At 34.9% G+C, this 12,994-nt stretch overlaps 1 protein-coding gene across 1 annotated transcript in view; it reads right to left on the reverse strand.

Moving 5' to 3' along the window:
• The window catches only part of LOC150087564 (signal peptide peptidase), a 153,391-nt gene that overhangs the window by 65,490 nt on the left and 74,907 nt on the right, over nucleotides 1–12,994 (reverse strand). Inside the window, exon 7 of the mRNA XM_090371252.1 lies at nucleotides 1,752–1,809. Within this exon, the coding sequence (XP_090227378.1) occupies nucleotides 1,752–1,809 (58 nt within the window). The remainder of the gene's footprint in view (nucleotides 1–1,751; nucleotides 1,810–12,994) is intronic.

Raw genomic sequence — 12,994 nt, forward strand, 5'->3', positions numbered from 1 at the left:
CTTCGAAGTATTTTAATCTGATGAAGGCTGCCACCCAGCCGAAAGCTAATTCATTTATCATAGTTTTAATGCTCTGTGTAACAAAAATAAAATAAATTATGAATCCAGAGCACGCAGGCGTGTTTTATTATGATGGGCACAGCTTCTGGTCTGGTTTTATGTCTACCTTTGTTAGGTCTTTCAGGTAGTCTGCCATTGACAAATCAATTGGGTGTAAACTTTTTTTCACCATATGATTTTTCTTCTGGAAAGGATTGGAACATGAACGCTGCAAAAATTCAAATTTTGTCAAAAGCAAAGCTTCATGATGTAGACAAATTGTGTTGTCTTCACCCATTTTTAATCCACAATATTGACCTATCAGCTGTTGTTCTTCAAATTCAAATTCTTTAAACAATTTCAACACAGTTTTGCAATGTATGGGATAGTACATGACATTTAGAATTATTCATATGACTGATAGTGCACGAGTCCAGCTTATCTCCAGCAAAATCTTCTGATTCCATGGCTTTCATGCTGACTAATAAGTGGATTTTCTGCAAGCAATGAAAACTTAAATTTATTACAGTCAAACAATAAAAAATAGAGGAACAAAATAAACAAACTGTTCATCATGAAAATAAAACACATCAATAACAGCATGGTTCAAATATCAGCTATTTATACTTTTTTTTGTATGATTCTAGAATATTCTGGAATTCTAGAATATACTCTATTTCTACATTATTCTAAACATTGGGCAGGATTAAGGAAGTGTTCTGCAATAAAAAAGATCCACAAAATAACAATATGGACATAAAACTATGTGATGTTTAATTTTAAGGCCTTAAGTGCAAAGACACAAAACAGATAAACCATGATCGTTGTAGCTGAAACTCTTTCCAGTGGTGGCAAAAACGAGAGAATTGAAGATGTCCCATATTTGCCCCTTAAGATAGGTCAAATTTGACTTTCAAATTTTGAGTCAATCTTTGAAGGAAAATATCTCAGCCAGAAAATAAGAGCTATATTTAGTTAGGCTGAATCCATGCAGCTGGTAAGTGGAATGTCCAAAGAAGAAGGTACCAAAGGTTTTTATTTCAGAGTTATGACTTTAAAAAGTCTTGCTTCAATTTGTTGCGACAAATTTTTAGTGCCAGTTTTAGACCACATTATAAAAAATGTGAAGGTTTTTAAGCCTGGACACCAAAAGTTTTGCATTCTCTGCCAAAATTAACTAAGTATACCAAGTTTCAGAGCACTATCTCTCACCATTATGTAACAGTAACACTTGGAACTTTGAAAATTTTTTGTGATTTATTCCACATAACACAAGTGACCTCCACTAAACAGGTGCTGGTGCCTCAAGCATACTATATTTTGAACTGAAATTTTGTACAGCTACATTAACCTGTTTAAACATCCACACCAAGTTTCAACCAAATTGAAGATACCAATTATAATTTTTCCTATTGATTATTATACAAAGTCTCACAAAGGCTTGCCATGCAACCTCAATGGTAATTATCTTGATTTAAAGAACAAAAAATCATTTCTTCTGAGTTCTACTAAATGAAGTCCCATGATATGCAGCTGAGTATTTAAGTTCTTTTCTAAATTGTAAATGAATTTTCACAATCCTAGAATGGAGTGCGGTGTTTCGATTCTTCGCATCAAAGACTTGAAATTCAATGCCCTTCAATATACACAATCAATATATACAGAAACTGAGAATTAATTACGTACATATAAAGAAATTAATTGTGACTTACATTTTATTGGTGCTTCAAAAGATTTAGCAACAGTTACCATGACATCAGTACCAAACACCTATATTAAGAAAGATTAAATCCAATTATAACTGATGTATTCAAACTTAAAAGGATTTGTTAAAATTCACATTTTTGAAATAAAGGCTGGCCTCAATTAACACTATTAATTCGACCTACGAGCACATCGCACAAAATGGAAACACATTAAATGAATATAATAATCAATAGGAAAAATTATAATTGACCTTCAGGAATGTCCATATTCTTTCACCTTCAGGAATGTCCATAAAGAATTTTAAAAATACCTTTTAAATAACTTTTTAACTGTTATACCAAGTAAAAGATAATGAAAATAATTATAGAATTAAACGTTTATTGCATAAAAAAGTGGTTCCCAAACTGTGCGCCACAAAATATTTTAAATTTTCAAGGGAAACACACCGACACTCAACATCTGTTGGACACCGCACAAACTACTAACTCGAGGTAGTTCACAGTTTCAACATTACTTATTAAGTTGTTTGGACCTAACTACCATACTTAATAAACGGAACTGTTAGGTATTTCTTTTGGCCAAGGGGCACAGTGAAAAAATTACTGAGACAAATTTGGGAACCTCTGGCATAAAAAGAAACTATTCAATTATTATTTTAAAGAAACTATTCAATATCATTCAATGAAGAAACTATTTGTTACAGAAATATTTGAACAGTGTTGGCTTTCTTTTTTCATCAATAAATTTCTGACAGCTGACAAAAATCTTCTCTAGTCCCTGGTGAAATAAATATCGCAGAGAACCTCAAACTTTTTGTTTGAGGTTCACTGCGATATGAAAGATTTCATCTAGTTCTTTTACCGTTATCTCCTTTGCAGTAACATTTTCATCTGGCTCATTTAAAAATTGGAATTTTTAAATGCAAGTCTGCAAGTGACTTTATTAGCGGGAAACAAACAAGTAACATTTCTTCTGATGGAACACACTGGGGCAGGGAGCGGGCAAATGCTTCTTTATTGCCCATCTGACACATGGTAAGATTAGCACGCAATTCAAACCCTTTTCAACTATCACATAAAAAAAGATTACATTAACTGGAAATTTGCATTGTGTAAAGTGAAAAGTGATATAATTTTTTCAAATAGAGGTAACTGAAAAATGCATTAACTGAACTCGCGTTATGCGAGGCCTGGCCGTATATCATTGTTTCATATAAAATTATAAAACTAGATTATAAAGACTGAATGAAACAAAGGCAAATCAAAAGTCTATATCACTATATATTTGAAAAGTCATTTCTAGAAATAATTCACATATACTTGAACAGCAGTTCTCACCACAAAATTATATAGATCGCAATTCATGAAATTAACTTTAATTCATCATCATCATCCTTTCAAGAGTTTAGGTAAGGTGGCCTGTTCCGGTCTCATGTTTTCTTCAGAGTCCTGGATCTTTTCTTCCAACTGGCTGATATTTCATAATCTTCTTTGGTAGTCCTGCTGGATGCATCCTATCCAAGTGATTAATCCATTTTTCTCTCTATTTGTAGATTCTATCTTTTATTGGATCAACCTTTACGAATTATTTAAGAATATCAGAACTTTTCTTCTTGTCCAATAATCTACAGCCACTAAGTTCACTGAATAAATTTCAATGCAGAACTTTCAATTGTTTTCTCATCTTTTGATTTAATTTTAAGAATTTCACTTCCATAGAGTAGAGTGCTTTTATCCTTGTATGTTTTTGAACTTTTGGTTTTAGGATATTGTCAATTAAACCTGTAACTTTTAGAAAATTGGAAAGTTTTAATTCTATATCTTTTTCAACATAAGATAGATGACATCCAAGATACTTAAACGAATTTACTTGTTCCAGGATGATATTTTCTATCACTATTTTACTTCTGATTGAATAATTACTCTAAATGCCACAACTTCAGTCTTTTCATTTGAAATTTCCATTTCAAATGTTTTGGCAATATTGTTTAAGGTAAAAATTGATTTTTGAAGTTCGTCTTCATTCTGAGCTATTATTATTTGATCTTCCACAAATAATAAAGTATTTAATTTAGTTACTCAATCAATTTTAAAACCGCAATTGATAGTACTCTTCCATTCTTTGACTACTGCATTTATATAAATATTAGTATTAGAATTAGTAATAGATGCATGGTGCAAGAAAGCCTACAGCTTATGCTGCACCAGCCAAAAAAAAAACCTAATAATTAATAAAAGAAAAGGAAATTAAACCTATCATCCTATGCATTTCCCTCACCGAAGGATCCAGATGACCTTTGAATTTCCCCAAACTGTCAGCCTCCACCACCCATGTAGGTAACTTATTCCAGTAATTTATAACTCGCTGGCTAAAATAAAACTTCCTGCAGTCCAATCTAAACATCTTCCCCCATAACTTGAATTTATGTCCCCTAGTTCTAGCATCATTTATAATCTTGAAAATTTCATCCTCATTCATTTTACTGATGCCTCTCAGAGCCTTTAACACCTCAATCAAATCTCCTCTAAGGTGTCTAGTTTCCAAACTCTGCAACCCACATATTCGAAGTCTTTCTTAATAAGGACGCCCTTTTGCCGATCTCACCAGGCGAGTTACCGGTCTTTGAAACCTTTCAAGAAGCTCAATGTCTTTCTTTAGGTGCAGTCTCCATACTTGAACACAGTATTCCAAGTGCAGTCTAACAAAAGCCTTATATAATGGGATTATCACGTCCCTACCTCTACTTGCAAAAGTTCAATAGATAATCGATAGGACACCATGGGTCTTCCCTGCAACCTGTTTACAATGCTCAGAGAATTTCATGTCTGACAGTATCGTAACACCCAAGTCCCTTTCCTCCAGTACTGGGTTTAGTTGAACTCCTCCACCAAGTGAATAAGTTATTTTGGGATTACTGCTTCCCAGGTGTAATACCTTACACTTTGTTGGTTTAAAGCATAGCTGCCATTTTTCTGACCATTCCTCAAGTCTATCTAGGTCTCTCTGAAGAAGTTCAGCTTGACAGTGATCATTAACTACTCTGCCAATTTTAACATCATCTGCAAATTCAGACATCGTGCCCTCTATCCCTTCATCAATGTCGTTTATGAAAATTAAAAACAGTGGTCCTAATACTGATCCTTGGGAAACCCCGCTTCTTACATCAACACAATCTGAGGAATAGCCATTTATCACAACCTTCTGCCTCCTGCCTTGAAGCCATCCTGATATCCATCTAAGGAATTTCCCAGTGATTCCAACCTGTTCCAGCTTATAAAGCAACCACTCATGTGGGACTGAATCAAAAGCTTTGATGAAATCTAAATAAACAATGTTGAAATTATTCCCTAAATCCAGCTCATTAATGATCCTTTCAAAATAGCGAACCAGATTTGTTAAACATGAGTTTCCCTTTACGAAACCATGCTGAGTATCCTTGAGAATTTCAATTCTATCCAAATGATTCTGAATTTCACCCTTGATCACTGCCTCCATGATTTTCCCTACCACTGAAGTCAGACTGACAGGTTGATAATTTCCCTCTTCACTCTTAGAACCACCCTTATGTATGGGAGATATATTGGCACTTTTACAATCCAACGGAATCTCCCCAGAGTCTAGTGATGCTCATAATTAGCCTCAATGGTTCAATGCACTCACTTGCCGCCTCCATTAAGATTATAGAGTATATTCCATCAACTCCAGGAGCCTTACTGGTCTGTAGGCTCGAAAGTTTTTTCATTAAATAATCCTGCAAAATTTCAATATCATTAATTACATATTTTTCAACTTCACTCCCACAATTTCCCATTGCCACAAAAGGTTTTTCTTCTGTAAATATCGATGCAAAATAACTGTTGAGTTCATCTGCAATGGCAGCTGGTGTATTTAATACTATCCCCTTTCCCTTATATAAAGGTTCGATCTGGTTTGTCCCGCTCTTCTTAGCATTTATATATGTGAAGAATTCCTTATCCCCCCTCTTTGCTCTGTTTGCTAGCAATTTCTCATAAACTGCCTTTGCCTGTCGAACCGTTTCTGTGGCTCTATTACAGATCTCTTATAGCTGTTATAGGCTTCAGTACTTTTTATTGCTCTAACTTTTCCATGCCACCTTTTCTGCTCAAGTAATGTGGCAACTTCACTATTCATCCAATTTGGAATCCTCCTCGTGGAGTATTTTTTTAATGGCATTAATCACAGACGCATTCAAGGCGTCTGTGATTAATGTTTTAAAAGCATACCACAGTTGAACTGTATTCGTTTTCTGTGCAATATCTAACCAATTAATAGAGGCCATGTAGCACCTTAAGGCACCGTAATTTCCTTTTCTGAAATTATAACCCATTCCTTTATCTTTTCCTACTGCTATCTCTCTCTCTCTTCATCATCCACCGTAGAACTCCATGATCACTTCCTGCTACTGGTTCCTCTACTGTCAGCCCTGTTATGTCATCTGATTCATGGGTGATGAGGTCTAGGATATTCTTTCTCTAGTACTTTCCCTGACATGTTGATACAAATAACAGTCATCTAGTTGATTTAAAATTTTGTTCCTCGTGTCGAGTTCCCTTCCCATTTTCTCCAATCAATTAGATGCAAATTGAAATCGCCCATAATAAGACATTGACGCTTACTTGCCCATTCCATTTGCATGTAGATGCTTTCGTCATAATCTTCACAATCACCTGGTCCGTAGATTACTCCTACTCTCATTATACCTATGTTTCCAACTATCTCACACCATACAGATTTCTATACTAGCATGTGAAACGTCTGAATCCGAATTAAACAGAGATGGTGACATTGGGCATCCTTGACAAACTCCTCAATTGATTGATTTCCATTCGGTTATAGCTAGACTTTATTGCAATTCTTTTATTATGACAGACACCCATTATAACATTTAATAATTGATTAGGGATATTTAATTGTTTTAAAATTTCCCAATCTTACTGTAGAAACCATATCGAAAGCTTTCTTGAAATCAATAAATGCAAAATGTTTCAATATTATATTCTCTATTTTTCTATTTTAAAATTTTTAGTGTAAAAGCTGGGTCTATACAGGATCTTCCCTTTCTAAATTCATTTTGTTCTTCATATAAAACAAGATCAATATACAGTAGAATGTTGGTTCTCTGGAATAATTTGAGAAAGGCTGATCTTTCTTATTTTTTTTTTATTAATGGTAGTACAGTAAGCTATAGTGATCCGGTTATAGTGATCATGTTTGTGAATTGAATTTTAATTATAATAAGCAAAAGGTCGAGTTTACTACTTGTTTATAACAGATTGTACAAAAAAAACGACCAATAAACCGAAAACTGCAAATTGTTTTTATTGTTTTATGGTTGTGGCCTCTAGAATTCTCTGACCTTCAGAAATGTGGTTTAGAAAAAAATTTCACAGAGACTAGAGAGTTTTCTCGGAAACCATGAGTGAATTTCAGATTAGTTTAGCTACAGATTTGGTAAGAATAATATCGGCCTGAAACTATGCGAATTATTATTTTTCTCAATTTTTTTATGGTAAAACGGTAAACAGAAAGAAAATGTGTAGTTTTGCAGCAAAAAAAAAAAAACGGAAATTATTAATAGAATTAAAAAAAACTTTTAATTTAAAAATCTCTCCAGAGTTTAATGTGGAGACTTCAACAATAAGAAAAATTCCAATGCTATAACAAACTTGTGTTGATTATGGATAGTGAAGGAGGATCTAGCAGGAAAAATAAGATGTCAAAACCTGAAGCTGCTTTAGAGAGTGCACTCACTATTTTTTTTTTTTTGTTTTCTTCAGAGCAAAGTTTAGGTGGACCAGTATCTTAGCCCAGTGTTCTGTGAAAAAGCATTGGATTTTAATTTAAAAATAATAGGTATTGTAGGTTTTAAGGCAAGCACAGGTTGGCTGAAAAAAATTTAAACTGAGACATGGTATACGTGAACTACATATTCAATAATACAAAGATCTTTGAGATAACAGAAGAGGAGAAAGAGCAGTATATACTGGAACTTAAGAACAAGTTTTAGCTTCTGCATACTGCTCAGGACCAAGATATCGACGAGGAATGTTACAACTTTCTGAAAGTGATCAAGTCCAAGAAACCTATAGGGAAAAAGAAATCCAAAGAAGAAAAAAATTAGTCAAGAAACACTTGTTATGATGAACCGAAGGCGACAAATGAAGAGCAAGATAAACACTGACAAGCAGAAAATTGAGTATACTGAGTTATGCAAAGCCATTAGAAAGAGGCTCAGAGAGGACATAAGAAGATTTAACACAAGAAAAGTAGAACAAGCATTATGGGAAACAAAGGACTTAAATCAGCAACCATAGAGCAGTAATACAGAAAGACAAATGATACTGAAACTGAAGAACAGCGATGGTGCACTTATAAATAGCAGAGAAGGCATAATTCAAATAGCAGAAGACTACTATAGAGAATTATACAAGGAGCGAGGGAATGATACCAGCAGTGGGGAAGATGAACAGGCGTTGAAGAAAATGAAGAATCAGAAAGCCTCGGGGGAAGATGAAGTTACGTAGAGTTGTTAAAATTGGGAGGAAGAGACATAATACAAAAACTGGCAAGGCTCTTCACAAAATGCATTAGAAAAGGTGTGATGCCTAAAAAGTGGAATAATGCAATCATAGTTTTGCTGCATAAGAAAGGAGATATATCAGAAATTGGAAATTATAGACCAATTAGCTTGTTATCCCACATCTACAAGTTGTTCACAAGGATCATTATTAACAGATTAGAAAGAATACTTGATGAGAATCAACCGAAAGAGCAAGCTGGCTTTAGGACAGGATTCTCAACTATGCATTAGCAAAGGCACATGATGCAAGAAAGCAAGCTTATATAGCATCAGCCAAAAAAAAAAAAAAAAACCCTTTTCTCACCCATCCACTCGTTCCAAATGTTTCTCTAGTTCTGCCTTGAATCTATTTAAGCTATCAACTTCTACGATAGATGGAAGTTCAAGCAATCAACCACCCGCTGGCTAAAGGCAAACTTCCACACATCTATCCTACAACTGTCTTTCCTCAATTTGAATTTATGCCCTCAGGCGATTATTCTGAGCAAGGGAAAGAATCCCATCTGCATTGAGCATGCTGAAACCATTCAAGGCTTTATACACCTCAATCAGATCACCTCGCAGGTGTCTAGTCTCCAGACACTGTAATCTGCAAAACTTAAGCCTCTCTCCGTAAGAGCAACCCTTTGTTCCATTCACTAATCTTGTTGCCCTTCTCCGTACTCGTTCCAACAACTCTACATCCTTCTTAAAATGAGGCCTCCAAACCTGTATACAGTACTCAAGGTGTGGCCTGACCACAGCCTTATACAAGAGAATAATCACCTCCTTATCCCTGCTAGAAAAATTCCTGTACATCATTGACAAGACACCAGGAGCTACTGTTGCAGACTGTTTGCACTGCTCACTCAGAAAACTTCGTACCTGCCTGCACAATTACCCCCAGGTCCTTTACATTCTCTACCTTCAGTGTGGTACTACAGAGTTGATACGTTACTCTGGGATTACTGCTTCCCATATGTAGTACTTTACATTTCTCAATGTTAAACTTCATTTGCCACCTCTCAGCCCATCTGCTCAACTTTTCTAGATCCCGTTGCAGCAGTGTACTGTCATTAGTGTCATTAACAACCCTGCCAACCTTTGTATCGTCTGCAAACTTGGACATTAAGCCTGACATACCATCATCAATATCTTTTAGAAATACAGAAAACAACAATGGACCCAACAATGAACCCTGAGGGACTCCACTAATAACATTAGCCACAAAGAGCAGTGTCCTATGATTACCACTCTGTCTTCTCCCACTCAACCATCCCTTTATCCATAGCAGCAATTTGCCTCCAATGCCACACTGCTGCAATTTATGCAGCAGTCTTCCATGTGCAACAGTATCAAAGACCTTTCTAAGATCCAAATATATGATATCAAAGTTATTCTTTGCATCCAGTTCCTTTGTGACTACATCAAAGTATCCAATCAAATTTGTCAGACAAGACTTCCCCTTAACAAACCCATGATGTTTCCGTGCTATAACTGAAGTCTTGTCTAGATGATCCTGCAATGCTTCTTTAACCAGTGCCTCCATTAATTTCCCTGGAACAGAAGTTAAACTAATAGGTCTGTAATTACTTGTGTCTCCCTTTGTGGATTGGGGTCAAATTAGTGAGCCAAAAGCAGGGATTCACAAAAAAAAAATGGAAATGTTGAAAAATGACATCCAACATAATAGCAGAATTTTTCCCTGCACAAAGCTCAAAAATACCGTGTTATGTGAGGTTGCCACAATTCTCTATCTGTGTTATATAAATACCGTGTTGTACAAGGATTGTTGCACTTTTTAATCGTATTAAAGCGAAACCATGTTGTAGGAGTACCGTGTTATATGGGGGTTGCCTGTGCGTGTATATATATACACACACACGATCTGATCAAGGCCTTAAACACCTTGATCAAACATTGTGCACATGTTTCCAAACACACCTTACAAATTTAAAGTTTCTCTCTTTCTCTAGAAGAGATACACCCTCCCCCATGTCCTTAACCCATCTTACTGCAGTATTATGTATCCTCTACAACAGGTTCACATCTTTCCTAAATTATGGTCTCCAAAACAGTATGGAATGTTTAGGATGTGACCCGACCACAGCTTTATATAATGGAATAATCACCTCTTTATCTCTACTGACAAACTTCCAAAGTTCTTGTACATATAATTGCAAAGCTCTATTGAGCTATCGTAGCAACCCATCTATATTGTTTAGAAAACTTCAAAACAGATTGTATATTTATGATATAAAAGTTCTTCTATAACCGACTAAAGCAGTAAATAAAAATTTTAATAAATGAACAAGTAGAAACTAAATCCACGAAATAAATAAAATGGGGCAGAAAATACACAGATAAAACTGATAAAGTAATAAATTAAAAATATATTAAACTGAAAAATAAGAATATAAAAAGCACTAAAATATAAGTAGCTTTCAAATGGCATGTTTCTTCATTAGCTTAGAAAGCATAGCTTACTATAATGTAGACCTTGTTTTTTTTTTTTTTAGGAGCATTAGCAACTAAGGCCATATTGTTCCGGGGATATGCAGTGGTCATTACCTGACCTTTCCGCATCCTCCGTATTTGGTGGCTCACGGGCTTGAACCCCAGTCTAATCAAGAAGCATGTGCTACGCACTGCTCCTGCCCACCTGGCTACGGAGGCACCGTATACCTTGTGGTCTACACTATAGCAAGCTTGAGTCTTTCTTTTTTATTGAATAAATAATGTCTTCTAAGATGGCTCTAATGCTACAATCTTTCCATAAACAGAATGCTATATAAATATGTAATGTAATTCATTCCTGAACATTCAAAATCAGGCAATACTTTGAAATTATCCTATTTTAAGCAGTTTTGTGGCATTATAAATACAGTATTATCCACAACCTAATCAAGTCCTTTGAAATACAGTATTTAATTCACTAAAAGAATGTTAAAAATATAAATGAAAATTAAAATGTATAGCTTACTACTTGAAATTTTACACTTGAAAATTTTTGCTTATGTCTTTAAAAATTATTCAGATGAATCCATATCTTGCTTTGTTCAGTCTTTTTCAAAACTCATTTGTAGAGTTTTTTTTGTCTTCTCAGGGCTTCATCTTTCTTCTGATGTGGATTACATCTTTCTTGTTGGTGAAATATTTGTTCACTGATATGGACTCTTTTTTTTTCAGCACAATACAGAATTAGAATTCGTATAAATATAGTGCAAATGCATCAGGAATACATAGCTATATCTGAATAAATCAGATTATTAATAAAACGGCATCGTTTTAAGTTATATCTCATATTGTGAATACCTTCACAACGAGTTGCCATGATATTGCACTACTTCGAATAAGTAACGCTTCACCTAAGGAGAAGACTAATGTTACTACTTATTCTCAGATGGATACCACCACCCAGACGGCACCGTTTCAGGGCTATTTGGCCCTTCTTCGATGGGTGGGTAGGTACCCGAGTGATGCAATGATGGCAAAACAGTTATGAAGTATAACTCCACAATATGAGAGATGCCTGATGGTGATATACACCATCAGGCATCTCTCATATTGTGGAGTTATACTTCATAACTGTTTTGCCATCATTGCATCACTCGGGTACCTACCCACCCACCGAAGAAGGGCCAAATAGCCCTGAAACGGTGCCGTCTGGGTGGTGGTATCCATCTGAGAATAAGTAGTAACATTAGTCTTCTCCTTAGGTGAAGCGTTACTTATTCGAAGTAGTGCAATATCATGGCAACTCGTTGTGAAGGTATTCACAATATGAGATATAACTTAAAACGATGCCGTTTTATTAATAATCTGATTTATTCAGATATAGCTATGTATTCCTAATGCATTTGCACTATATTTATACATAGTCTAGACTCCTTCATAGCTTGAGGCTTATGCCCTAAACGCTTGAGAGAATTAGAATTCTTATAAAATTGTTCAAATTTACCATTTTATTCTGGATTATTCAAATACTCACTTTTACTGCCTCTAATACTTAACTGATTGAAGATCCTTTGCTTTAAGAGATCTTAATGAAAGTTTCTACTTCATCTCAAAAGAGGCAATCAATACTTCAACATAATCTTTCTCTGATTCACCAATGCCTAATGGTTTGCCTAGCTGCAATCTCAGCTAAGATTTGTACTGCAATTTCAACTTCTTTGGAGTTACAAGATAGCCATAGCTTTCTCCAGTTACCATTCAAACAACTGCAAAAACTTAATTACAGGGTTTATCAATAATAATATGTAGGGATTTAAGGAAGTTTGAGCCCTTCAAAAGTTGTTTTTGAGTTGGGGGCCCTGCCTCTCACAATTACCATTCACAATGGTAAAGAGAAGCACAAACATCCAGTTGGATGTTTGTGCTTCAAACTTATCTTTACAGCTAATAACAATGTCTCTTTAATAATGTAAAGTCATGCATTATTACTTTACAACAGTTACAAAATGAAAACATTTATAGATATTTCATTACTTTGTTTACTTTTGAGAGTGACCCCAGTTACAATTTATTTTCAACTGTTTTACTGGACATAACTAAATGATATCCAACTAAAAAAAAAAAAAAAAAAAAAAATTGTGGAAGGCAAGTTTTTTTTAAACATGGAATTCTACATAATGTGTAGTTTCCAAAACATTTGTGTAGGTACAA

Source organism: Mastigoproctus giganteus, chromosome 4, assembly GCF_048544385.1.
Source record: "Mastigoproctus giganteus isolate SK-2022 chromosome 4, ASM4854438v1, whole genome shotgun sequence".
NCBI lineage: Eukaryota > Metazoa > Arthropoda > Arachnida > Uropygi > Thelyphonidae > Mastigoproctus > Mastigoproctus giganteus.